This window comes from Drosophila nasuta, chromosome 3 (genome assembly GCF_023558535.2).
Source record: "Drosophila nasuta strain 15112-1781.00 chromosome 3, ASM2355853v1, whole genome shotgun sequence".
In the NCBI taxonomy this organism is placed as follows: domain Eukaryota; kingdom Metazoa; phylum Arthropoda; class Insecta; order Diptera; family Drosophilidae; genus Drosophila; species Drosophila nasuta.
This window is the reverse complement of record NC_083457.1, coordinates 34195189-34221698: the sequence shown is the minus strand read 5'-3', so window position 1 is coordinate 34221698 and position 26510 is coordinate 34195189. Positions and strand designations below refer to the sequence as shown.

General features: G+C 36.6%; 6 protein-coding genes across 15 annotated transcripts in view; 3 read left to right on the top strand and 3 right to left on the bottom strand.

Annotated features, from left to right (window-relative positions):
• LOC132790634 (rab11 family-interacting protein 3) overlaps positions 1 to 5877 on the top strand; it is a 50816-nt gene extending 44939 nt beyond the window's left edge. For 6 of the 10 annotated variants that reach the window (XM_060799244.1, XM_060799242.1, XM_060799248.1 and 3 more), the window contains 5 exons: positions 3649 to 3783; positions 3856 to 4312; positions 4370 to 4518; positions 4755 to 4793; positions 5151 to 5877. In XM_060799244.1, the coding sequence (XP_060655227.1) occupies positions 3649 to 3783; positions 3856 to 4312; positions 4370 to 4518; positions 4755 to 4793; positions 5151 to 5279 (909 nt within the window). In that variant the 3' untranslated portion in view covers positions 5280 to 5877. Of the gene's footprint in view, positions 1 to 3442; positions 3540 to 3648; positions 3784 to 3855; positions 4313 to 4369; positions 4519 to 4754; positions 4794 to 5150 lie in introns of those variants that run through there. The other 4 variants (XM_060799243.1, XM_060799245.1, XM_060799241.1 and 1 more) reach the window with 2 other exon arrangements.
• A 1072-nt stretch (positions 5878 to 6949) lies between these two features.
• On the top strand, positions 6950 to 8102 carry LOC132790639 (uncharacterized). The gene is made up of 2 exons (XM_060799253.1): positions 6950 to 7051; positions 7116 to 8102. Exons 1-2 carry the CDS (start codon positions 7021 to 7023, stop codon positions 8030 to 8032), a joined length of 948 nt encoding a protein of 315 aa, XP_060655236.1. The 5' UTR covers positions 6950 to 7020; the 3' UTR covers positions 8033 to 8102.
• Positions 8103 to 9573: 1471 nt separating this feature from the next.
• LOC132793213 (uncharacterized) lies at positions 9574 to 10141 on the bottom strand. Its single transcript, XM_060802947.1, has 2 exons — positions 10031 to 10141; positions 9574 to 9961 (listed from the first exon to the last, which is right to left on the bottom strand). The coding sequence occupies exons 1-2, from the start codon at positions 10056 to 10058 to the stop codon at positions 9627 to 9629; spliced, it is 363 nt and encodes a 120-aa protein (XP_060658930.1). The 5' UTR covers positions 10059 to 10141; the 3' UTR covers positions 9574 to 9626.
• Positions 10142 to 10845: 704 nt separating this feature from the next.
• Positions 10846 to 12077, top strand: LOC132791509 (uncharacterized). The gene is made up of 3 exons (XM_060800460.1): positions 10846 to 10946; positions 11009 to 11815; positions 11887 to 12077. Exons 1-3 carry the CDS (start codon positions 10925 to 10927, stop codon positions 11952 to 11954), a joined length of 897 nt encoding a protein of 298 aa, XP_060656443.1. The 5' UTR covers positions 10846 to 10924; the 3' UTR covers positions 11955 to 12077.
• A 6974-nt stretch (positions 12078 to 19051) lies between these two features.
• On the bottom strand, positions 19052 to 21171 carry LOC132788184 (uncharacterized). The gene is made up of 6 exons (XM_060795515.1): positions 20932 to 21171; positions 20703 to 20879; positions 20577 to 20636; positions 19562 to 19798; positions 19326 to 19502; positions 19052 to 19259 (listed from the first exon to the last, which is right to left on the bottom strand). The coding sequence occupies exons 1-6, from the start codon at positions 21169 to 21171 to the stop codon at positions 19071 to 19073; spliced, it is 1080 nt and encodes a 359-aa protein (XP_060651498.1). The 3' UTR covers positions 19052 to 19070.
• A 577-nt stretch (positions 21172 to 21748) lies between these two features.
• On the bottom strand, positions 21749 to 22542 carry LOC132788183 (uncharacterized). Its single transcript, XM_060795514.1, has 3 exons — positions 22303 to 22542; positions 22077 to 22250; positions 21749 to 22006 (listed from the first exon to the last, which is right to left on the bottom strand). Exons 1-3 carry the CDS (start codon positions 22540 to 22542, stop codon positions 21785 to 21787), a joined length of 636 nt encoding a protein of 211 aa, XP_060651497.1. The 3' UTR covers positions 21749 to 21784.
• Between the last annotated feature and the right edge of the window lie 3968 nt (positions 22543 to 26510).

Below are 26510 nucleotides of genomic sequence, written 5' to 3'. Positions count from 1 at the left end.
CAGTCAGAGAAAAAACTAAAACGAAAACTAGAGAAAAAATAATGCTGATGAATGAATGAGACAGATGAATGAACTGAAACTTAGCCAAGTGGTTGGTCGATGATTAGTGGGCAGCAATACCATAACAACAAAATGTGTCAACGAAAGTAACTGAAAGAGAGAAACAGAACACAGAAGCGCCTTTGGGTCTTAAGTTTCTAAAAATGAAGCGTCTAATGCGATTGCGGAATGAGAAAGGAAAGGAAATACCTATGAGAGATATGAGATATATATGTTTGTGACGGGAACAACCTCTTTTTTCCCAACGCTTGCAACGTGTAACCATGCACCATGGGGCACAAAAGCAGCAAGCGGCAGAATTCGACATGCAACTAATTGCATGATGCAATTTTCCATTTTCCAGTCGTACTAACATTGGGTTCAGCTAATTGGCCAGCAGCGGAGCTGAGCTGTGAATGCGAGCGTGTGATTAATCAAACGAAACTAACGTCTTGATAACTCTTTCAACACCCCACAATCCGGGCTGGAGGTCAATGGAAGTCCGATAAGGCCAAAGCAAAACGGATGCCAATCCACATGTCTTCGCTGTTCTCCAGAGTTTGTTTACGCATTTGTCCGATACTAAACAATATATACGAGTTGTATGCTAATGGGAACGGACTCTTATTTGATATATGTAACAAATGGGAGCATTGTTGTAGACAGCGGAAAGTGTTGCAAGTTGATGCTTGTGGAATCTTTTGAGGTCAAAGCTAATGCTGATTGTAATGACTCTGTGCATTGCTCCGTTTTTTTATTTCAATTGCGATTGAAATTTATGAGCTGTTAATGTCTAGAAGAATGGCACCAACGCAGAGCTGAAGTGATTATGATGGGTAGCATCTCTTTAGTTATCGAATTTACGTGTTGGATGATAGATAAAATAATACAAATGTGTATACTTATCGTACATCATGAGTTGATCATCGATCAGTGTTGGTATATCGGTTTTATCTTATCTCAAGTTTATTCGACAACTTTCGACAATCATCATTGCAATTTAAAGTTATTTGCTTTTCATACGTCATTTGTTGACACTTTACTTTTTAATTTAGTTCCGTGTCGTACAAATTAATTTTCAAATAGTGTTGATTAATGCTGACACATTTCAATTATGGTTCATCTTTCAACTCTTCATCTGTTTGTTGAACTCAATCAAAATTTGCCTAATGCATTTCCCCAAAAAACCTTTGCCAGCTGTGTTGATCTTTTATGCACACACTTTTCCATTATTAGTGCTCACACATTTCCCCATTTCCCCCCATAATAATGTCACCTGTCAGCTAAAGTCGAAAGCCTTCCAGTTTTCTCCTTCCTCAACCAAAAATAAACTTGTTCACAGTGAGTTTCCGATTTTTACACACATCTTAATGTTATGGTATATGGGGAGCAGACCACAAATGACCCTGGAACTAACCCTGCTGACATTTTGATGGGCTTCAACATAAGTGACAAGAAAAAGTGAAGCATTAAGATAACCCCGCCACTTCCCGCTTTCTTTCAACAGTCCATCTTTCTCTCTCTCTCTCTTTCTTTCTGTGTGTGTCTTTGTAAAACGGCACTTGTTACTCAATTTGTCTGGCTGAATTTTATTTTATTATTATTTCGTCTTCTTCTTGGTGTTTTGCTTCGCCTTTTCTTTATAGTATGTTGTCTAGTTTCTTTTATGGCTTGTATGACTTTTTGTTTATTTTGGCCAACGGTTCTCGGTCTCTGTTTTCGTGATCCATGTTGTTGTTGTTTTCTCTAGAATTTCAAATAAAATTTCTAGTTTCTTATGCTTATATAAAAGATACTATAATTCTTTTTTTTGGCATGGTTCATTGTACACATATGATGAGTACATCAGGCCCTAAAGACCTTGCTCTTTCGCTCTCTCTCTCTCTCGCTATTTGCGCCTCTCACCGAATTCCACTCGCATAGAGTCTACATGTCATTTTCGGTGCCCCATTCCTAGGCCTTTCATTCAGTTGTTGATGTGCCGTGCGCCGTATCGTTAGTTATATTTTTTTTTTGTTTGTTACGTCCGATTTTGTACATATTATATAGTCGCCATATACGCTCGCTCTCCCGCTCGACGCGTCGAGTACAAATTGTTTTCTGTGTGTGCCGCTGATTTTTTATTTACTGTTTACATTGCTCATCGAGCGACTGTTCTGCGTCACCAATTCGCCACAAATTGCATTTAATTAAGCTTAATTAAAGCCTTTGCCAACAAAGTTGAACAGTTGGACAGTCACTGCGCAGCCCAAATAAAAATACCCACCCACAATTTGTATGGCAAATGCCGCGCATTTTATTGAATTGAACTTTTCAATTGACTTTTTGTAAGCAAAGGCAGCAATCCATCTAATTGCACAGCTGAGAAATTATAAGCATTTAACAACACTGTCACATGTTGCGAAGTGATTGCTTTACAACACTGCATAATGTTATTAAGCTTGTTATTTACTCTAGCAAAATATATTTAATATATAAAGCGTTTTATTGGATAGTTATATTAAATAACTTTGTGTATTTATCTGCTCTAAATTTCCATACTTACGAATCGAGCATATTATCCCACACTGCTCAAATTTATACTATCATTGAATTGAGTATATTTTCCAACACTGGTAGCAACTGTTTGCTATCAGTTACCCTGTATTACACTTGCATCCCAAAAGACGCATCCGCTTCACACACAGTTTCTTATCGGCAGCTGGTCACACAAGCAACGACTGATTTCTCAAATATGCAGCGTATATATAGACATTGTATATATACAGCCATTATATATGTACACTATACACATATATATTTGTGCCGATAATTACACTGAACAGCAGTTTGCAATCAAATATTTGCGTTTCAAGTGTCTACCAAAAATAGTTAATGAATGCAACGCCAACATTTGTGGGTGCCTAACAAACAGTCAATGGGCGTATGCTTAATATTTATGAAATTTATATGGGCTCGGCATGCTCAATAACACTGTGCAACAAGTGCTAAAAATTGCTAAATAGCTAACAAATTGCTGTTTGGAAATTGTATCTCCAACTAAACAACAAATTGTGGCAGCTTTGTTTTCGATTCATTGTAGATTTCAGAAAGTGAAATACGATTCCCTTGTTGAACAGTGTAATTAAGTGTATGCTGCAGCCCACAGAGTGCGTCGTCGTCGTCGTCTTTGCTGCTGCTGAACAAAAAACCAAAAGAAGCAGCAAAAAATCAACAAAAACAGCCGGCGGCTACGTGTTGCAGTCTCGTTGTGGCAAGCAAATGAGCAAAGACGACGCCGCAGCCGAAGTCGAATCTGAAGCCGCCAACTGCAAAATATTTCGTTGAATATTTGATGAGCAGAGCGCGGCAATATAGATATACAAATATCATTACTATATAGAGACCCAGATAATGTATATAGACGAAGATATATGCAAATGTATTTGAAAAATCACATGGCAGATGTGCAGTTGGTGAATGAGCTGCTCCACGATTTGCGGCACATGAAAAGCGATTGTGTTAGTAGTTAATGAAAATGCAAAAACAAAAAAATATGCGAAAAGAAATTTCGCCATTAAATGCCATTTTAATTAATGCAAACTTTTTCCATTTTCGTATCGTTTACAGCTGGAGCTGCTGCAGCGCAAGGTGGATGATCTGTCAGACACACAGAATATAGCCGAGGATCGCACAACGCGCACCAAAACAGAATATGCGGTGCTCCAGGCGCGTTATCACATGCTCGAAGAGCAATACAGAGAGGTGGGTTACAGTTTTGCAAGCACTGTTATGTAGTACCTTTTTTAATAACTGCTATCATTCTGCATATTTTAGTCGGAGTTGCGCGCCGAGGAACGCTTGGCTGAGGAACAGAAGCGTCATCGCGAGATCTTGGCGCGCGTGGAACGCGAAGCCTCGTTGCAGAATGAGAACTGCCAGATGAAGATAAAAGCCACCGAAATCGAGGCGAATGCACTGCGCGATGAGGCGCAACGATTGCGTGTGCTGTGTGATAAACAGGCCAATGATTTGCATCGCACCGAGGAGCAGCTGGAGCTGGCACGCGATCAGATTGCCGCACTGCAGCAGGAATACGATGAACAGTTGCAGACGCTGCGTCGCCACGAGCAGGAGAAGAAATCCACCGAGGAGCTGATGCTGGAGCTGAGTCACGAGCTGCAGCGTGCCCGCGAAGAGAATGGGGCACGTGCCATGCCCACCACATCGCCGGAGAGCATAAGACTGGAGGAGCTGCATCAAGAGCTCGAGGAGATGCGACAAAAGAATCGCTGTAAGTATGCAACTTACTTCAAATCGATCGAGAAAGCTAATCCTATGTCTACCTTAGCACTCGAGGAGCAGAACGAGGAACTGCAGGCCACGATGCTGACGAATCAGGCCACCATGCTGACCAATGGCGTGGAGCAGGGTCGTCACCTGTTGAGCGGCACCCTCAACAATCTGGCCCAGGAGCTGGAGGAAATGTCACAAGCTCAGGTGTGTATTTGAAATGCAAATTTGCTGCTATTTCCCGCTTTTCCCCCCGTCCCAAGCTTTGAAGCCTTCTTAGTACTTAGTACTGTCCACTCAACAACTTTAAAATCAACGCCCACGCACAGTCACGCTTTTAATTGTTGCACACAGTTTGAGAGTCCTGCTGCATACACATTGTGCCCGTTGTACCCCATATCATATGTCTATATATATTATATATTGTATCTATTGTATTACAGGATTCTGTGGATTCAGCCACATTAGCATCCTTAAGTCAGGTAATGCTTAACCACCAACAACCACAAGAAAAAAACAAAAGCAAACAAAATTCCAAATATCGAAACGCAACTAAAATCGAAACACAACATCACTCGGTTTTGGAGCCACTGTGCATGCGCTACAGTTTAATGGCCACTGTTTTTATGGTTTTTGGTTCATGTTCTCTAACAAATTCTTTTTGGCACTCTTTTTACAAAATGTTTAATACAAAATTTAAAATTATGTGTTGGGTTCATTTAGTTTTTATGAAATAACAAGAAGAGGATGAAAAGGTTTCATAACTTTGCCTGACTTTGTGTTAACCTTAGCTTTCACACGTTGTTCAACACTAATCAGTATTTTGTATGCACTTGCAGCTGCAACAGGCCTTCCAGGAAAAGGAAGATGAGAATGTCCGTCTAAAGCATTACATCGACACCATCTTACTCAACATTGTGGAGAATTATCCCCAGCTGCTCGAAGTCAAGCCCATAGAGCGCAAGTAGATGAAGACGACGACGAGAAGGAGACGGAGACGGAGAAGAATAAACAGCCCAGACACTTTACAGTTTCTGTACCACCTAACGTAAACTCAACATAGAAACACACAGATGAAAAAAAAAAGAAAAACAAACCAACTAATTAACTACTTTAAATGATATCATAAGCAAAAATCCCATATATTTATGTATATTTAACTTAAGTCATAATTTATTTTATAAAAAATTTATTGTAGTTTTTAAACCGAACAACACAAAACTGATGAAAACAAAAACCAAGAAGAAAACCTAACGCAATGGAACAGAACAAAAACAGAATTGTGTGAAATTAGTTAAAATTGTTAAACTCATTCATTTTTTCGTATCCCTTTTATATTAATATAATTGTTATGTATAAATAATTTCATGTTTGTAAAATAGAAAGAACAAAAACCCAAATTGTCTAAAACGAAAAATCGTCTATCCAATTATTGTTTATAGATTTTGTAGTATTGTTGAACCTTGGAAGATATTATCTATAAAAAAAAAACAAATGTTTAGAATCTAAGAAGAAACACCTTTTAAATGAAACAATATTTATTAACAATTTTAACTAGCAACAATACGACGATATGTTTATATGAACCGTTCCCTAGTTTGAGTACCTTTTAAAGTGTTTTATATGCGATATTATTTCAGATACGTTAAAAGAGGCAGCCTGTGGTTTATTTTACAGAAATGTTTTACCTTTTTGCTCTTATTTCTGTTTTAATATCTTTCTATCAAGAGCCTTAGGCTGCCTCACATATATACTATATCCAGATCCAAGAAGAACCTATCAAACAATTTGCGTTTATGGTATGGACAATCCCCAGGATATGTAGTCGGAGTTTTAGTTAGAATGAAAAGCAATTATTTACAAATAATTACACAGATATTACTAAACTGCAAAACTAATCTTATCTGAATTACGTACTACGTATATTATAATCGTATGTAAAACCTATATAGATGGACGTAATGTGCAAAGGTTTAGGGATCGTTACTGTAGAAAACCCCTCCGGATATGTTCAGACGATCCCTAATTAGCTTAGACTAAAGAACTCAACGAAAACTTAATACATACATAACTCAAGTGGTCAACTCTTCTATATGAATATATACAATATTAAAAATCTATATATAGAGAACTTTGCTAATCAAAATATTTGATGCCTTATAATGATTTATACCAATTAAGCAATTCTTTTGTATCATAGAACAGTGTTGTAAAAGGCAAGTAAAGAAAAGTTTTAAGCTTTTAGATAAAACTAATAAACAAGTCCATTACAATTTATGTACATCGATATAAATATAAATTAACTATGTGTACATGTCTACGCCTAATAATATAGCTTAACTACATACTATATGATTTACACCAAGGAAGTGTACGAAACAATACTAAAAATAAAAATAATAAAAAAAGAAGTATTTTATAAAAACAAACAAACAAACAAGAGAGTGTTCAGTTGTTCTTTGGAGAATGTTCGAATATGAATTAATGCTAATGAAGCGTTGACAAAACCCACCCAAAAACAATAACCACAATAATTGGTGGATTTATGGAGGAAAGTTTTGGTGGGAACCGGTTTTGCACTGTTTGCCAGCTGTTGCCTTGAACTTGCAACCGGTTGGCGAGTTACATCAGGGATTGTCTGATAATGTATTTAAGACGTTGCCAAGACCCAGTTCAGGACACAGAAGACCCTCGAGGTGAAGTTACAAGATGTTTAAGCTCAGTTTCGTTTTGGCCACAGGTAAGAGCTTCCATTTGCGAATCATTCAATACTTGACTGATCAATCTCTCTACTTTCTTCGTAGTGCTGCTGTGTTCGGTAATTGTCACAGCGCAGGTGAAGCCAAATTCAGAGATCGGCCGGGTTACAGTCCAAGTGCCGTTGCTGGTCAATGGAAAGCCCGTGATCACCCAGGATAAAGTAGATGATGTGAAGGAGGAGGTGGCGCGTGTTGTTGAGGTGAAACCAGGCAAGGTAAGCACCACTGAGCAGGTTGTGGTGCCACCCACTGTGAGCAAGCCGGTGGCCAAGGTGCGCAAGATGAGAGCTATAGTGGAAACAGTTAATCCAGGAGTACCTAATCCTGGCAAGCCCAACCCTGGCATCCCAAATCGCGGTCTGCCCAATCCTGGAGTACCTAACCCTGGTATGCCCAATCCTGGAGTTCCAAACCCTGGTATGCCCAATCCTGGTATTCCAAATCGTGGTTTGCCCAACCCTGGAATGCCAAACCCCGGAATGCCAAATCCCGGAGTGCCTAACCCTGGTATGCCCAACCCTGGCATCCCAAATCGCGGTCTGCCCAACCCTGGAGTGCCCAATCCTGGCAAGCCTAATCCTGGTGTTCCTTATGTGGCTGCCTCAGAGGTTGAACCCGTCGTCGTACAAGCGCCTGTCACAACCATGACCCCAATTGAGATGCCCAAAACTGTGGCGACAAGAAACTGCTTCCAGCTGTTGCTGGGCGACATGACGACCACGCCCCATCCTATGCCAATGCCGCCCACTGAGGCCGAAAACTGCGACGCGGTGTGCACCAAGTTCGAGCTGCTTCCCATCTGCGCCACTAATGGCGTCTGCATCCATGAGTTCCCCAATCAGTGCATTATGGATAGCTTTAACTGCAAGCATCGTGATTCAACGTTCCGCGAAGTTGATGAGCAAGTCTGTCGCAGGGGTTTGTGTGCAAGGCGTTGCACTCCAGAAGATATCAATATGTAATTTTAATTAACCTTTTACTTGCTTCATATTATAATATTAAATTTGCCTATAAATAAAAAATCAACTTAATATCATATAAAAGCTATTCTCTTTCATTTTTTTTATTACAGTTTTTTAGTACAATTATTTGAATGTCGACTAGTGTTAAGAGAAAATTAATGGATGCAACATTCGGAAATTAGTTTGCTTTTGTTATAAGCATATTCGAAAAGCTCAAATGCAATTACGAATACTTTTCGGATTAGCAAGAGAGTGCTTAACATGAAGCCCAACTTTTAACTCTATGAACATTTGCAAAACAAATTTATTTATTCAACTCGTGGCAAAGCTTCAAATGTAAGGAGCTTAGAGTATTGCTCGCCTCTGAATGTTTTTGATTCACAGCAAGCATTTTTATAATCTCTCTGCTATATAGGAAAGTTCAACGGGGCTCTCTAGGTACTCGTACATTCAACTACTATCTCTCAAGAGTCTGTGGCTCATTGCAACAACTTTACAAGGAAAGCTGTGATTATTTCAAGAATTTGATCTATTACACTTTGGCCTTCCTTGTATTCCCAGTACGCATTTGTAAGTGCGTTTAATGCTGTCAAATTCTTGATATAAGATGACAGTTTCACACGAGCGTTTCGTTATGCAATTAAGTGTAATTTAATCACCAATTTAATTAGTTCGTTAAGTAGTATTCATTTATTAATGCGCGCATGCAAGCAACGCAGTAATTGCAAACGTGCCAGCAGAGTTAATCGCTTAGTGGATAAAGTGTATCAAATTTAATATTAGTTTTTGCAGAAAATACTCTTTACGGCTTTGCTTCCGTATATTTTTAGTTTGTTATGTTAAAATATAAAATATTATATTTGATTAGCTAGAAGCTTTTGTACAGCTTCGCCGTATTATATATAGATAAGATTGATTTAATTTTAATTAAGTTGTAATATAATTGTATAAATATTTTCCCATTATACCGAAGATAAATTCTTTAAACCACTAACAATAAAATATTATATATAATAGCAAGCATTAAGTATAAGCTGTATATGCAGTAAATGTAAAGCGTACACATAATATGCGAGATGTATAAAGTATACGTAGTATATTTAGTATATGAAGTATACGCGGTCTATGTAGGGTATAAAGTATACGTAGTATAATTTGTATATAAAGTATACGCGGTCTATGTAGTGTATAAAGCATACGTATTATAATTTTTATATGAAGTATACGTAGTATATTTAGTATATAAAGTATACGCAGAACATTTGAAATATGAAGAATACACTATATACGTATGAGTATACGTAGTGTTTTAAGTATATGAAGTATACGTAGAATATTTGGAATACGTGTATGAACTATACGCCAAATGAAGAAATTGTATGCAGTGCATAAACCATCCGTTGCATATGAATTCATTGAAGTTGTGAAATGTCTTTAATTACTTCCTTCGGCATCGGCTAGAAATTCGATCTCTTTCGATCTTTGTACGTTAATAGCAAAATTATACAAGATCAATTTTTTAATAATATATATATGTATAGATTTATTTAAGTTTTACAATTATCAACTTCCAAAAAGTCTTTTAATATATTGTTCACATTGTAATTCCTAGTTCCTTGCGCTCTTCGGGGCTGCAGAGCGGCACGTAGCCCAGTGTGCATTTGTAGTTCTCGACAATATTGAAACGCTTCTGAGGATTACGGCAATTGTAGGCGGCCATCGTACAGCGGCTGGTGAACAGTTGCAGGCATTGTCCGTTGTGGGCGCATACGCTTAAATCTTGATCCGTACAGCTAAAGTCACATTTATCCGGCACAGAGTGGCTCATCTCATCCAGCCAGACGACCTCGCCCTGCTGATTGACAGCCGGTAAATGATTGCGCTTTACGGGCAACACACTAGCGTTGGCAACGGCGAGCGTAACGAGGACTACAAGGGAAGCAAAAGGAGAGCGAAAGTTACAGTTTGAGTTGTTGGAGCAATGCTTGTTAAACTTACACAGGCAAAGTGCCGAAAAGTGGTTCATTTTGAGCTGTTTGGACTTGATAGTTGTTGTTGTAGGTTAACCTTGCTGTGTGTGCAGCAACTGTTGAACTGTTGATTTTGTGTCGAGTCCATATTGTTTTTATAAGAAAGTTTTGTCAGCTTTTTGACTCTTCAACTTGTTCATCCGATTGCCGCTTGCCTCGCATAATCCTTTATTTTAACACCTGACAAAAATATGCAAAACTGTAATATTATCAATGTCATCATCTTTTGGGGCCTGCCATTTATTCTGATTGTTCGCCTGCCAAAAATAAAAGCTTTTTGTGTTTGCTCGTCCCGTGGGAAATTTGCATATTTAGTACTTGCTTTGCTTTTGTATAAATTTGGTTATTGTGTAGAAATTACAATACAAAAATATTTAAAGCATACTTTTAGGCTGAATGCCTAAACTGCTCACCAAATGCATTCTAAACTGTAAATGAATTGAAAACAAGCAAGAACTAAACTCGTTATTTAATTGAAATTCAATTGTGTTGCGATGTAGGCTTAAACCACATGCCACGCCCCAAGCACGAGGTGTTGTTAACACAAAATATCTCAAATTTTGTGTAAAATAATATTCTATAAGGAAGTGCGAATTAAGTGCGATTCAAGCGAATTTCCGTCACAGTCAGTCGATCGTTGAGGCAAAACGAAACCAGTTCCTTTTGGGATGAGCGCAATGCTTTATAATTTAATTAACATAAAAAGTGCATTAAAATATAAAGATGCTGAAATGCTTATGACAAATCTTGTGTGCACACATGATACTCGATCAGTTCGTATATAAACTGAGGGCTCTCATCAAAATCGTCACAGAACGCAATCGAGCGTCGTTTGGAAAGAGTGCAAGAGATCAATAAAAAAATGAGAACTTTCTTCATGTTTGGTAAGTGGGCGGGATTCAGGTAAAGTGAAAGGAATTTATAATAAAAATGGTCTTTGCTGTAGCTCTGTTGTTGGCGGCATCACTGGCCGTGGAATTGGACAAGCCAGAGCAACAGCTTCCCGACAAGCTTCCCGTGCATATTCAAACACTGATAACGAATCACATCAATCATGTGCTGCAGACGACGACGACGACGACACAAAAACCGCATGGACAGACGGCCACAGTATTAACTGGCCACGTGCCACAGTTGCAAGGCGAGGGAAAAGGAAAATCTACAATCGCTGTGCCGCATTTGGATTTGCTGCCGCCACATGTTGAGCAGCCAAAGACAGTGCCGCAGGTGATAAATCATACAGCAACTGGCACATGGCAGCAGCATGCAGCTCCTGTTGCCGACCATAACAAAGTGGTGATGCCGCCGGTATCACAGATTGTGGTCACAGTGCCCGGCAAGCAGCCGCAACTGCACAATGTTGGCGACAAGGTCAACCAGCTACACCAGAAAGTGAGCTATATAATGCAACAGGCCGAGAAGCATATTCCCCTGGCCATCAATCAGGCGATCAGCGAGCGCGAGAAGCTCAACGCACAGAAGGAGAAGCAAAAGCAAAAAGAGAAGCAACACAGCAGCAGCAGCACATCAACTACCTCAGCGCCAGAGCACCACAAGCTGCGTTTGATTTCATCGGAGGAGGTGCAAGTGCCTGAGTTGACTGAAGCGCAACGCGATCTCCAGGAACTGGGCAAATGCAACTACAATTGCCCTGAGAAGGCGCTTCCCGTTTGTGCCTCCAATGGCAAATGTGTCGTCGAGTTTCCCGGTCAGTGTGAGCTGAGCCAATGGAATTGCTTCAACACCAAAAATGGTAAGTTTTGCTAATGAGAGTAGCTGGGCAATCTATTAGTTTAACTTCGTTTTCAATTTGCGTTTATTCAGTGTTCAGCCAAGTGCATGATGACGAGTGCCGGAACACGATCAGATGCTATGAGCGTGATATGCAGTAAGCAGATACTCAAGGAGAGGTCTAGAGAGATGGAGAAACTGAGATAGAAATATAGAAAACTGTATTAACGAATTTACAATTAAATTTTTAATAAATAATAACTATGCAAATATTGAAAAATAAATTTGTGGTTTTTTAAAATAATAAACAGATGGCTAAAGAATTAAATGCGACAAGAACTTATGAGTATCTTATTAATGGTGACTTTGAAAGGGTATTTTCTAATTATCAATCAATCAATAAAATGCTTAGAAGTATTTTTGAAACTCAATTTGCAATCCAATTCCAATTGCGATTACAACTATGAATGAATTTTCAAATCTTATTAATTATTGTAAAATGCTTTTATTGAGAGACACAACATCAAAGTTTAATCGAAAGTATTCTCTATATTTCACTTCAAGGCGCATTGAATTAGCTTTAAAGAACATAAATGAATTATATTTGGGATACCACATCCAACATAATATTTAAATTCGACTTAGCAGACCTTAAGACTGCACTTATGTGTTTTTCCCCTCAAAGTTTCCAGCTTCAGCTTCCTAACTAATAGAGTTTGTTTTTCTTGCACTTAACAACAAAACTGATTAAAATTCACTTTTCCAGAGTATTTCCTCTAAATGAAACCTTCTATTAAAATCTGATGCTCTTTCTAGAGTATTTCCTCTAAAAGAAATTTTTTTTTTTTAATTTTGATGCTTTTTCTTGAATATTTCCTTTAAATAACAACTTTCATTAAATTCATTCGCTTTAAATCAATGTTCAAGATATAATTCGATGTCGTTTCTTATTAAGTATAAGTATAAGCCAAGTTGCTCACGCCATTCACCACTTACGAATTAAGATTTGTTTACTTTGCAGCTTCGATTTTTCCAAAGTTTACTTTGTATCTTAGCCGAACTTGACTGTTGAGAGCAAACATGGTTTTGCTTCTTTTGGCAACAATCAAATGCTTAAATGTTGCTCGTTACTCTTCAGATCAATTGGCAATCGTCTACTTTATCATTACTTGCCTCAAACGCTTGCCACACTTTCCACGCACACACACACACACACACATATACAGACATTATTGGCAATCGCAGTCTGACGGCAATCATCCAATTTGTCAAAATGGCTTATTAACGGATTTGGCCAAAGCCCAGAACGCCAAACGCAAAGCCAAGTGAATGCCAATACTCACATGAAGGCCAATGCCACATTGGAGAATCGAGGTGCAGGGAGAAGAAGCAGAGAGATGGACGAGTCGTAGTCGCAGTCTCAGCTGTTCCAATCGAATCTGTCTCCGCATTACATACAGTAATTCTCTTTTTTCTCTGATTTGCTTGTTTTTTTCCTTTTGCTTAGCTTTCCTGCTCGCTTATCAAATGTGGCCGCATGCAAAGACATGCAAAGAGTTCGATAAGTGACAGACGCCTCCTGGCTTGGCCGCCTTGTCAGCGCTTTCATTCCCAGTGTGTGTTTGAGTTTCGAACTACAAACACACATAAGAACGTGTCTTGGACTTGGCCTCGGTCTAAGCCAGAGGATTTCAACAGACTGGGACATAGATTGGGACGTTGTCTGACTGGCGGCACTAAGACCTCTTGCTCCCATTAAAAAGCACTTTATGAATATGCGGCGAGCCAAAAAGAAATCATTTCTTTTCGCTTGCCAGCTTCGGCTTTAAATTTGCATACGATTAGAAAGGGTATAGTTAGGGTATATAGTGGCGGGTAGTTTGCAACAAGAATTCTTAAGAAAGGAAACTAGCAGATTTATAACAAACTTTGTTTTTAAGTTTTAAGTTTAAGTTTTTAATCTCTTTTGATCTAAGTTTCTATTTTGTGCATATTAATTAATATTTATAAATTACAGTTTAATAAGAATAAGTTTCTCTTTTAGAAGGTGGCAAATTAGAGTCACTAAAACTAGTTTTTATATTCAATTGTAAGAGCAGCAATGTTTTTAATGCAAGCTTTTAAGACACTTGAACTTGAACAGTTGCATTCTTGATTGGTTCTTAGTAAAAGCTTATGATATTTGATTATTAGATGTGACGACTTTGAAAGTGTTTTTTTTATATATATTTTCAGAAGTGCATATAATAGAACATTGCGACCTTATATCTTTTTAAAATAAATATTAAGGAATTGATAACTTCTTTATCTTACTTACATAATAAGCGTGAATATTCTATATAACACGTATTTCGAATAGTAAATTTGCAAAATTAGTACAAGAACTGGCTGATTATTGGTCGTCCTATGCCATAAATCTGTTCACTTTACAATAAATTATAATTTTGATGCATATTATAATATATGTTACATAGAGAATATTGTAGTCGGTCAACTACACTGATTTTCCTTTTTAATTTTTTGGAGCATAACATTAGAAAACGTGTAAAAACGCTTCATTAACTTTAAAATAGCTTTCACAAATTCAGCATATTAATCTATATTATTTGTTTTGTCATTTAATAGTTTATTTTTAAATTTTTAATATTCTTCGACTCTAATTGAAATTATCTGCTGCCTATGCTGTCTAATCACCTTCAAATATTTTCAAATCATTCCTTTGTTAGGGTATTTACATGTGTGGCACTTAAATGTCGGTTGCCTTAAATTCTACTCTCTTGCTGCAACTGCGATGTCCATGTTCCTTTTGGGGGCCATAAATTTCGCATTTGCAGTTAGCTTGGGGAGCTGCTCGCCTCGCTGGTTGTCTGTCCGTTTGTACTCTGCTTGTCTACTGAGATGTTCTACAAATATTTGACTTAGTTTCGCCTCATCTGGAGCGTTAGTGCATTGGAGCATTGGATACGTGAAGCTGCTGCTGCCCATTTGGCTGCCTGCTGCGTGTCTGCCACGCATGCGCCATCTTTGCAACAGTGTCTCTAGAGGGGCCAAACGAAAAGCACCGTTAACTGGAGAACGCTGCCTTATCGCTGAATGTGTTGGCCTTTTGCTTTGGCAACAGCTTCTTCTTCATTTTCAGCTGCTGTTGCTGCTTCGAGTGCAGCTTCGTTGAATGCCAAATGCGTGAGCTGTGGGCTGTGCCACAGTTGGCAACAGTTGCAACAGTTTGCTGCCAGTTGCCGGCAGTTGACTCTGCGTCAGCGGAAATGCAATTAACACTTTGGGCCATAATTGCGTGCCAAATGCATTTGACTTGGCCCGAAAACAGGTTTAGCGCTCTCCCCTCGCTCTCCCGCTCAGCTACAGGCAATGCGCTTGTTTTGATTTGCTTGGCTCATTTGCAAGCAATGTGGCCATTAATCAGTTTTTGGCCGGCGGCACGAAATCACGCATACGCCAAGTAGGCTGACAGATACTCTAACTAGTCGGCTCTCAATTAGAGCAGCAATTGCCATTGTTCAGCATTTAAATGTGCCTGCCAAATTAACAATCATTTGCCAATGTTGTGGTTGCTCCTTCTGTCTCACTCGAATGTCTTAAAGTTAAAATGGAATTATATATGGCAGTCCTCGCTGGACAGTGTTTTTAATACAAGTGAAATTAATTGAGTAATTTGATGAGAGAACGCAGTCGAAACAATTCAACAAATGAGCCAAGGGAAGAGCGCGGACTGAGACAGCGTGGAAATTGTAGCAGATGCAGATTGTAAGGCCAGACAATAACAACAAGAGCAACAAGAGCAACAAGAACAACAAATTTAATATAAAGCATATTAACTTTGATGGCAAATGGCCGCAGGCTGCGACCATGGAAATGGAGATGGAGTCATGGATTTTGTAGTCATCTGTCAAGGCGTTGGCGTCGAGTCGAGTCAAGTTGAGTCGAGTCGAAGTAGCTGCAACACATGTTTGATGATGTGCGCGCTTTGAAGTTAGAATCTCAGCAGACAGCAGCAGCAGACTCATCGTGGAGGCAGGCAGTTAGCTTCCAGCTTCCAGCACTGCCCCAAAAGTTTTACATAGTCTGAGTCTGAGTGCCCGGTAGTCGTGGGGGCCACATGACAACCGTTTAAAAAGGTTTTATTTACACCGAAGACAGGCCAGGCAACAAGGCAACAAAAGCAGCAAGCAAAACCGAATCCCGATTGGATGGTCAACTCTCGTCTGGAGGCGATATACGTACGTAGTATATACGCTTAGAGTCGTAGTCAGATCAGAGATCTGGCAGAGAGGCAGCTGCCAGCGTTTGGTCGCGTTGCGCGCAATTAAGTTGCCAACAACTTTGAAATTATGCAATTATGGGTATGAGAAATTGCCTGGAAATTACATGAGGGACTTGACGAACCGCAGCCAACCAACGAACCAACCAACCAACAAACAACACAGCCTCAAGTTGAAACAAAGACGAAGACCAAGACGGCGTTGCTAAAGCTGTAGCTGATGGTGCTGCTGATGCTTCTGATGCTCAAGCCATGGGCAACATCATGAGGCGACGCTGACCAAGTGCCTGGGTCCAGCTATAACATCAAAACGATAGTCACTCCACTTGATTATTTATTAAAACGAAAGTTAAACAGCGAAAGGAAGCAATTTTTCCATATAGAAGCCATAGAAAGAGCAAACACTGAGAGAATCTTTGAAGAACGTTATGCAAATTTTTTTTGAATCAGAGATATACTTAAATTTCGTTCATATAGGAATGAATTAGAAACTGTTTAACAGAATGCTGGTCCAAATAAACCTGGCGTTTATATAACGATGAAATAATTGTCATTTAAAATATGAAATTCTTAATTTAAGAATATTGTTCTTATTTAGTAAAAACCCTTTTTCTACTCTCACGAAACTTTTTTTTTATTTTAACAAAGATTTAGACTCAATACATTTTAATTTGCAGTAAAAAATGTGCAGCTTTGTTTTATGTTTCAAATTAAACATACGCTACCCATTAAAATATTTTAAAATATTAAGAACCTTAAATTTATAATATATCATTGTAACATATATTTATAATTTGAGCAAACACTTAAATAACTATTTTCCTTTTTTTTTTTAAGATTTTTTAATGTTGTCCTAACAATTTTGAAATGCCAAAAAAAATCGACTTTTTTCCCATAGTGCAATGGCTCAAATGGCTTTTCACATATATGTTATATGTATGTGTATTTATTTACATCTATATATATAAAAAGTAAAGTAAAGTTTCACCACTTATAAATCAAGAAAAAAAAATAATAATAAATAAATAAATAATAAATAAATAAAATAAAATAAAATAATAAATGGTTTAGTGAGCGAGCAATTTTGTTGGAAAAAATTGTAAAATTGACACAATTTTAAAAATCGTAAAATAATTTGGTAAATGAAATTTTGAAAATTTAAAACAAAAGTAAAAAATCGGCAAAATTTTGAAAATTGACAAAATTGTAAAATCGGCAAAAATTGTGGAAATTAAAAAAATTGTAAGATCGGCAAAATTTTGAAAATTGAAAAAAATTGTAAAATCGGAAAAATTTGATAATTGATAAAATGTAAAAATCAGCAAAAAATTGAAAAAATGTAAAAACTTAAAAAAAATGTAAAATCGCTAAATTTTGGAAATTCAAAAAATTGTAAATTCGACAAATTTTTAGAAGTTCAAAAAAGTACAAATCGGCAAAATCTTGGAAATTGAAAAAATTTAAAAATCGGGAAATTTTAGAAATTGAAAGAATTTAAAAATCGACAAAATTTTGGAAATGGAAAAAATTGTAAAAACCGCCAAATTTTTGGAAATTGAAAAAATGTAAAAAACGGCAATAATAATGAATGAAGAAATAAAAAAACTTCATAAGGGGGGAGCAAAGTTGAATAAAATAATGTTTCAAAACAAAGATTGAGGTGTTCAGTCTGCTAGTAACACGAATATCAATAAAAAGCATTGCAATCATTTTGCTCAGTGTTGTGGAAGCTGTTTTTTGCTCCCGAGTTGGCAACGATATGCTTGGGTTCCTGCTCAATGGATCCTCCTCTGATGAAACTGCATACGCAATTCCCGCATGCTTTCATGATGCTGCTCGTATCGCAGTTCTACAGTTAAAGCCAGGTTGAGGCAGAGTCTGTCGCGGTGCAAGGAGCGTAATTGCCATGTTTAAAGTGTGATTAATTTGTAATCATCAAAAAGGCAAAGCAGCAGCCAACAGCCAACTGAGACTCAGTCAGTAAAGGCAACGAAGGCAACTGCGTGTGATAGAAGCAAGTTGGCAACTGCCACAAGATGCTGCTACAATATTTGCGCATTTTGAGTAGCTGCAAATCTTGGTGGCAAAACTTTAGGGTACTTGAGGGGTTTATACAAAATATGTTAGATGTGTGTTCTCCCACATACATAATTGACTTTCTGATGCTTTTTGAAAGCACACAGAAAATTCAGCAGTTTTTGCAGCTGGCAAAAGCCTAATAATTAGATTCCACAACAGTTGACAGATAATATTTCAATTAGAGTGGATAATTAAATGAAAGTTGCTTTGTGCGGGAATAAGTTAGAAAATTTTTGAGACAAATAATTAATAATGTATTGCTTAAATTTGCAACATAATTTCATTTTGACAATAATAAATTCTCCTAATAATATATAATATTTTATATACATATGTTACCGATTATCTTGCAATTTTATGTATTATATATATTTAAGAACGTAAAACCTAGCCTGAAAGTTACATTTTGTAATACACATAACTTATAAAAAAATTCTCTATACGATCTGTTTTTCAAATATTTCATAACAACGAAGAATTTCCTGATACTTGTAAATAACATAGTCCTGAAATCGCGGAATAACTCTTCATTCTCAAACTCGATTTTGTATCAATGAGCTTTGGAAAAGCTACAACATCCGACGAATAGAGCAACTAGCACTAGCTTTATACAATTAAACCGCATTATACTTTAATAGGACCTATAGGGTCTAATTCTATTATATCTGGAAACTTTGAGTTAGATTTGATCTAATCAATTTAACGAACATGTTTTTGGTAGTGTTTTATCTGATATTTTGTAATGTCATTCTAATAATTAGTAGAATTATTTTTTAACATCATAGTGATTGTATCAATGGCTTAGAATAAGAAGAAGACTATTTCGGAAAGCACAGATAGACATGGTTTTATTATTAATTGCACAATCAATAATTATTCATGAATTTGTATATACATATAGTACATATATGCTAGTTGTTTATTTTCGGGACTTTTGGGATAGTCTTACATAGTTTATTATCATTGCAAAACATATGGAAGTTGGACGCATCCTGTTTAACTTATCAAATGCTTTTAGCTCAAATTGTAGTTTATGTTGTCCTTCTACATTTCCCATTTTATTTTCGAATTCAAGATGCATATCGAAGGTTTCATGTATGTACTTCGTCTAAAAATATAAGTATTCAATTTTGTTATATACTTCACAATAGTAAGTGTATTTTTAATATCTTACCCCTGGAACATTAAAACACTTGTCCTTTACTTTTTCGATATTCGTTACATGTTGAATCCACATTGGATACCAATATTGATTCTTATCAAACAGTATTGAACACAAATGAGGTGTTTGTATCCTGTAAAGAGTTGGTATCCACTCTCGGCGTTCATATTTGAAAACATCTAAAGTAGCCTGAAATCCAAATGTTGTGGTTTACATAGGTTTTTATTAAAAATATTCTAGGATTTTACCTGAATACGATCCGTTTTTTGAATATCCCATACCAAAGTAAAATTTCCCGATACTTGTATAAGATTGTGATGTAAGACTCTGGTTAACTCTGATGTATTTGCAATTCCATGAATATTGAGTACACTCTCCGGTTGATTTGGGCAATCGCTGAATAAATCTTCATCCTCAAACTCGGTTTTGTATCGATAGGATTTGGTAACGCTTAATATTCCGACGATTACAGTCAGTACCACTAACTTTGCACGATTAAACCACATTATACTTTGAAAATACCCTTGGTCACCTGCTCCAATTTATGTAGAAATTTTGAACTGGAGACACGCTAGATTTGATTAATTTAATTTGACGGATATGTTTTTTCCACAATTCTATCTGATTTTTTGTAATATCGAGGCCAATTATTGTAATTATTTTTTCAACACCGTTACATCAATGGCTTAGGAGATCCTATAATGGAGATAAATTTAAAATTTTAAAAATTATATAATGTGTTTATTTAAGTAAACCCTCGATAAAATGAACAGAATATAATGAGTTGTTGAATTTTTTAAATAACTACTTGTATATAGCTTATCCTCCAATTCTTCAAACTGCGAATTTTACAAAATAAGAAATACATTAAAATAATTAAATTCGAGAATTGTTTGTAATATGTTTTTATTGTTATGTCAACATTGCAATCTTCCACAGTCAGCTTGAAATATATACATATTTCATTTTGCTAAAAATATATGTATATATTTATATATGAATGGTTTCGAATTGGTTATTTTATTATTCACGTAATTTAAAACAGAAATTATTGCAGAAGTTAGATGCAAAAAATAATTCACGAAATTTTAGATCAGTGGTAACTTATTTATATAAGCCGACTTGTAAAGCCAATTTTGATCTAACTTATTTCGGCAATTTTACACCGTTTACTCTCAATACATAACATATGGAAGTTGGACGTATCCTGTTTAACTGGTCAAATGCTTTTAGCTCAATTTGTATTTTGTGTTCTCCTTCCACATTTCCCATTTTATTTTCAATATCAAGATACATCTCGAAGGGTTCGTGTATGTACTTCGTCTAAAAATATAAGTATTCAATTTTGTTGTATACTTCACAATAGTAAGTGTATTTATAATATCTTACCCCTGGAACTTTAAGACAGTTGTCTTTTACTTCCTCGAGATTCGTTATGTGTTGTCCCCACACTCCGTACCAATATTGATTCTTATCAAAGAGTAATGGACAGAAATTAGGCATTTTCATCTTGTAGAGAGTTGGTACCCAATCTCGGCGTTCATACTTGAAAACATCCAAGCTACACTGAAATCCACATTTCGGCATTCGTCATTATAGAATATTAATTGGAACTCACCTGTATGCGATCCGTTTTCTGAATATTCCATACCGTAGTAAAATTTCCCGAAAATTTTAAATTATCCTGTGGCCGGTCTATGGTCCACTCTGTCAAATTTAAGAGACCATGAATATTGAGTACACTCTCCGGTTGATTTGGGCAATCGCTGAATAACTCATCATCTTCAAACTCGACTTTGTATCGGTGGGCTTTGGTAAAGCTTAATATTCCGATGGCTACTGTAAATATCACTAACATTGCACGATTAAACCACATTTTACTTTGACAAAACCTTTAGCTACCTTTTCCAATTTATGTAGAAATTTTGAACTGGAAACACGCTAGGTTTGATTAATTTAATTTGATGAATATGTTTTTGCCACCACTTTATCTGATTTTGCTTAGATTATCGCTAATTATTATAATTACTTTTTCAACATGGGTTTGATTGCATCAAATGTTTAGGGGATCTTGTAGTGAATTAAAATGCAATTTCAATTTTATATAATGTGTTTACTTACAAAATATCCTGATATAGTAAACAGAATATAATGAGTTGGTGAACTTCTTTAATAACTGTTCGTTAATTTTTATATAGTTCATCGACCAATTTTTGACCCCCGAATTTAACAAAATGAGAAGCACATTAGTATTAGTAAACGTATGATTTTATTGTTTTGTCAATATTGCAATCTTCCACAGTCTGCTCGAAATATATATTTAATTTTTACGTTTTTGCTGTTCATCTAACGAGACAAGGAGATGGCAAACAATATGAGATATATTGATGGTTTAAAAATTATTTTTTATTATTCACGACAATTATAACAGGAATTATTGCATTAATTGCAAAAAAACAATTAACGAAATTTTAGGTAAGTGGTAAGCCGATTTGTAAAGGCAATTCAAACCTATCTTCTTTCGGCAATTTTACAAAGTTTACTCTGAATACAAAACATATGGAAGTTGGACGCATCCTGTTGAACTCGTCAAATGCTTTTAACTCAAATTGTATTTTATGTTCTCCTTCCACATTTTGCATTCTATTTTCAAAATCAAGATACATCTCGAAGGTTTCATGCATGTACTTCGTCTAAAAATGTATGTATATCTTTTTGTTTTATATATATATCATAATAGTGAATATGTTTATAATTGCTTACCCCTGGCTTAAAACACTTGTCCTTTACTTCCTCGAGATTCGTTACGTGTTGTCCCCACACTCTGTACCAATATTGATTCTTATCAAACAGTATTGAACAGAAATTAAGTGCTCTCATCTTGTAGATAGTTGGTACCCACTCTCGGCGTTCATATTTGAAAACATCCAAGCTACCCTGAAATCCACATTTCGTCATTCGTCATTATAGAATATTAATTGGAACTCACCTGTATGCGATCCGTTTTCTGAATATTCCATACCGTAGTAAAATTTCCTGAAAATTGTAAACTATCCTGTGGCCGGTCTATGGTCCACTCTGTCAAATTTAAGAGTCCATGAATATTGAGTACACTCTCCCGTTGATTTGGGCAATCGCTGAATAACTCATCATCTTCAAACTCGATTTTATATCGGTGGGCTTTGGTGAAGCTTAATATTCCGATGGCTACTGCAAATAGCACTAACATTGCACGATTAAACCACATTTTACTTTGACAAAACCTTTAGCTACCTTTTCTAATTTATGTAGAAATTTTGAACTGGAAACATGCTCGATACCATCAAATTATCTTAACATACATGTTTTTGCCACAACTTTATCTGATTTTCTGTAATATCATGACTAATTATTTGAATTATTTTTAAACTCCACAGCTATTTTATCGATGTGTTAGAAATTGTAAATTAATAATATAATATCGTCTCTGTTGTTCACCTAGATCACGAATGAATATATACTTTATGTAGTTGGGAAAATCTGTTACCTACATTTCATACCGACAAAAGTTAATGGGTTTTTCTGCGCTTCTAGCGGGTAGAATTATTATATACAAGTTCTTAGAAAAATTATTTTGAATATTAAAGTTTACCATTCAATACTTAATATTCACCTCGTTTTGAACCCATAAGTCCCATGACTTTTTGTTCTCACAAAATTTGGTCACATTACAACATAGAATTGATTCAATGTGTGACAACAAGTATCGTTGAATATTTATCGTTCAGCTTGATTTTTTTGCTTCTCAAATATTTTGTGGACCTCTTTTTTTATAATGAGTGTCATTTAAAAAGTTGTCATCTAAAGAGGTTTAATAATTTTCAAGACAATGTGTATTAATTTCCAATGTATGATAAATGCGATTAATTAATAAAACCATCTCCTTGATCTATTAATAAACTGTTTATGCAAACAAGTTCTACAATTAAATCATGCCATAATCTAATGCTGTCAATAGTAAAACCAGGAACAGATTGTTTGTTATTGCTATCATGGAGTTTTTAATGGAAATCGCTGAGTTTGGTGGAATTATTAATAAAAAAGCATGCGTAATCAGCAATCCGTTTGAATTTTTATCTTAACATTCATGGTGGTGTTTTTAAGGTGATTTTTTGCAGTTGAAAATTACCGTTGTGCAGAGTTTAATGGAAATTGAGTTGGAGTTTTTGTTTTGTTGTTGTTGCGCCTTAAGTATCATTGAATATCCTGAGTTGCAATTTAATTAGCAGACAACCCTATTAGCGCGCCAAAGACAGAGAGACATACACGGCCAGGTGTCATAAAGACGGCTGTCGTTAATTGCACAAGACGAGACAGGTTGTGTTTTATTTGGTATTTTTTGTGGTTGGAACGTGTGCAGCATCCATAAAGCCATTTAAGCCAATCAGAATGGGCCACGACAACGCTATTAATTACACCGAAAAGTATAAATCTGGCTTTAAGCAAACGCCAAAAAGAAATGCCAATGAAAGCCGTAAGACACTTCCTACTGTCAGTGCGGCCAATTGGCCAAGAAGCCTGAGCTGAAGACAGAGACAGAGACAGAGACAGAGACAAGTCGACCGCCTGGCGCGCATGTGCAAAGACGTCCCAAATTACAAGCTATAAAAATTTATGAGTTCCAAAGACAGCAATAGGCGAACAAAGTGCGCGCTAAAGAAAAGAAGAAGATAAAGAGAAAAGTATCTAGCTACATAGCTGGAAGATGCAATGCCATAAAACAGTTCTGCGCTTCGGTATCACAGAAGCCCAAGCCCAAGCCAAAGCTGCGCTACCGGTTTGCAGCGAACTTGGTCAGTGCTTTTGCCTCAATTGATTGCAAATTAAGTTGCAGTGATGCGACTGTGTGCAACGTGTTAAAATTCAATTACAAGCAGCATGATAAATCATCTGGCAGTATCTTACACTTCAATTTTTGCAATGCTGTACTTCGAAATCTTGAAATCCACCTTCAAGTGAATCGCATCTCTCAGGCAATTATCTTTTAACCCTCGATTTGACCTTTTGTGTGGTAGTTTGACCCGCTTTAGCAATTCCACACGCAATCTGTATAAAGTATGAACTCGCTGCAATAACTTTGTAGCTGCTACTCATACTCCCAACGGCGGACGCTCTGCTCTCTGATGGCTACATCATGCGCTTCCACTTGATTTACGTCTAACTGTAATCGAATAATATATCAGGCAAAATGCTAGCCAGGTAGCCCCAGCCAACCAACGACAACCTTAGTCAAAAGCTCAGGCATAAAATCAATTACATTGACAAATGAGCAGCTGACAAGACACGCAGCACAAAACGTTGGATTGGGGATTGAGGCTGTGAGGTGTGCAGGGTTGGGAGACACTGTGTCAATGCGTCCCCCCAAAAAACATTGGCCTGCAGCAGCAGCAGCAGCATCAGAAGCAGCAGCCATGGCATGCTATGCAATCTGCTCTGCGACACACGAGAGAATAATCTGCCGTTTTGGGGCACGCGGCACAAAACATTGTCATCCTCAAGAGCTGCCATCAACCTCCACATCCACATCCACATCGACAACGACATCGGCAATGCCGATGCCGATGCCAGGCCATGAATTATGTGACTTATTAAAAAGTCATTCGAGCTGACAAGTTGCCGTTGCCACAGTCTACCTACCAAGCGAGCACACACAGTTCCCAGTTCCAGTTTTGAGCAGCCAACTCCCAACTCTCTTCTGTCTACCTCAAATGTATCCCTACTCCATCGTAGTAGCTGGGCCTTAGACTGGGCAGGAAACTTCTAATTGTTGTGTTCCCTGGCACTTTTTTTTGCCTTTTCATCTATTTTCTTTATTCGCTCTATGCTGTCTTGTGTTCTTTATCAAGTGGTCGCCACTGTTTATGCTCTGGCATGTGGGTAATCAATGAGCTGTCCTGATTGCTGTTACTCCATCAATTTGCATTTATAATTTTCAAATTGATTGGCCTCTCTTTTTTTCCGCTCATTGCTTTTTCTCTCTCGCGTGGCGCTTTGGAGTTGTGCAAGAGGAATGGAAATCTCTATGATGACAGGGCTATTGCAGACATTATATAGTAGACAGTCGAGATAATTATGACGAGGAACTGCAAAGCATTTTTTAGTGGTCTATTAAAGTTTACTGATATGATAGAAAAGATATTGGGGAAACGTCTGTGGCTGATTTTATTAGCAGAAAGTGTAGTAAAAATTTTAATTGACTATATTTAATTTTAATATTAGTAAGGTTATTATTTACTAATCGATTTTAAGCTCACATAACGCTAGTGAAGTTATTATAAACTACAAGTATTTAAGCTCGCATAACGTTGGCTTTAAACGCATACTAAAGTGAGTATGTTTTAAAACATTTTCTATCAACTCATTTTTTTTGTATATTACTTTATCTGTATCTTTACTTTTTAAGAAAATATATCAATTTTATTTTCGAATGCTATGTCGTTTTTATATAACGTTGTTTGACTTTATTTTCTGCTCAAAGTATTTTTCATTTCATTCTTAATTTGGTTTCTCAAAGACGTAATTACATATTATCATTTTTTAATTACATTTTTGAATGAGTTTGTAACTCAAAAATCGCACTTAACCTTCATAAATTTTATTTTATTAAACTAAAAAATATACTATGATTACTCACCTTAATTTCATAACTAAATGCTGCTTTCTGATTCATTCTACACTCTTCTTTAATTATTTAATCTATGATTAGCTTATTAAATTAAATAAAACTCTTTGATAATAACTTAAATATCACTGGTTAATATATTTACCAAAATTAAAATTTTTCTTATTAAATCCATTTAAGGTAACCCAGTTAAAACATGCTTTGATAAAGTTGTGAATAGCTTCTATTTGACATAATGACATACTCTGGCTTCTATGCTAGTTTATTTTGCTGTTGAATCGCTTGTTCTTCTCTTTCTTTTCATAGCTAAGATCGGTGCCCTCGTCTAACTTTTGAAATGAAAATGTTGATTGCATTCATGCTGGCTTTCATTCAATGCGTGGTTCAAGGCCAATAAACTTTACACATGTTGCAATTATTTGTAGTCGAGCTCATATTTATGCCGACAAATGTCAGGCATCATCATCATCATCGTGTGGAGTAGAGAGGGGTAAAGATTTACCATTCAGCTGTCAGACGTTGTGCCATGTCTCACC

What these genes read in the sequence shown, in the direction of transcription:
- LOC132793213 (XM_060802947.1), bottom strand. Translation starts at nt 10,058, where the DNA reads ATGAACCACTTTTCGGCACTTTGCCTGT. An exon ending in CTTTTCGGCACTTTGCCTGT is followed by an intron (nt 9,962 to 10,030) that starts GTAAGTTTAACA and finishes CTTCCCTTGTAG; the next exon opens with TCCTCGTTACGCTCGCCGTT.
- LOC132790639 (XM_060799253.1), top strand. Translation starts at nt 7,021, where the DNA reads ATGTTTAAGCTCAGTTTCGTTTTGGCCACAG. An exon ending in CAGTTTCGTTTTGGCCACAG is followed by an intron (nt 7,052 to 7,115) that starts GTAAGAGCTTCC and finishes CTTTCTTCGTAG; the next exon opens with TGCTGCTGTGTTCGGTAATT.
- LOC132788183 (XM_060795514.1), bottom strand. Translation starts at nt 22,542, where the DNA reads ATGTTAGTGCTATTTGCAGTAGCCATCGGAATATTAAGCTTCACCAAA. An exon ending in AGAAAACGGATCGCATACAG is followed by an intron (nt 22,251 to 22,302) that starts GTGAGTTCCAAT and finishes TGTGGATTTCAG; the next exon opens with GGTAGCTTGGATGTTTTCAA. An exon ending in ACAAGTGTTTTAAGCCAGGG is followed by an intron (nt 22,007 to 22,076) that starts GTAAGCAATTAT and finishes ATACATTTTTAG; the next exon opens with ACGAAGTACATGCATGAAAC.
- LOC132791509 (XM_060800460.1), top strand. Translation starts at nt 10,925, where the DNA reads ATGAGAACTTTCTTCATGTTTG. An exon ending in GAGAACTTTCTTCATGTTTG is followed by an intron (nt 10,947 to 11,008) that starts GTAAGTGGGCGG and finishes TCTTTGCTGTAG; the next exon opens with CTCTGTTGTTGGCGGCATCA. An exon ending in TTGCTTCAACACCAAAAATG is followed by an intron (nt 11,816 to 11,886) that starts GTAAGTTTTGCT and finishes GCGTTTATTCAG; the next exon opens with TGTTCAGCCAAGTGCATGAT.
- LOC132788184 (XM_060795515.1), bottom strand. Translation starts at nt 21,171, where the DNA reads ATGTTAGTGATATTTACAGTAGCCATCGGAATATTAAGCTTTACCAAA. An exon ending in AAAAAACGGATCGTATTCAG is followed by an intron (nt 19,503 to 19,561) that starts GTAAAATCCTAG and finishes TTTGGATTTCAG; the next exon opens with GCTACTTTAGATGTTTTCAA. An exon ending in AGTGTTTTAATGTTCCAGGG is followed by an intron (nt 19,260 to 19,325) that starts GTAAGATATTAA and finishes TTATATTTTTAG; the next exon opens with ACGAAGTACATACATGAAAC.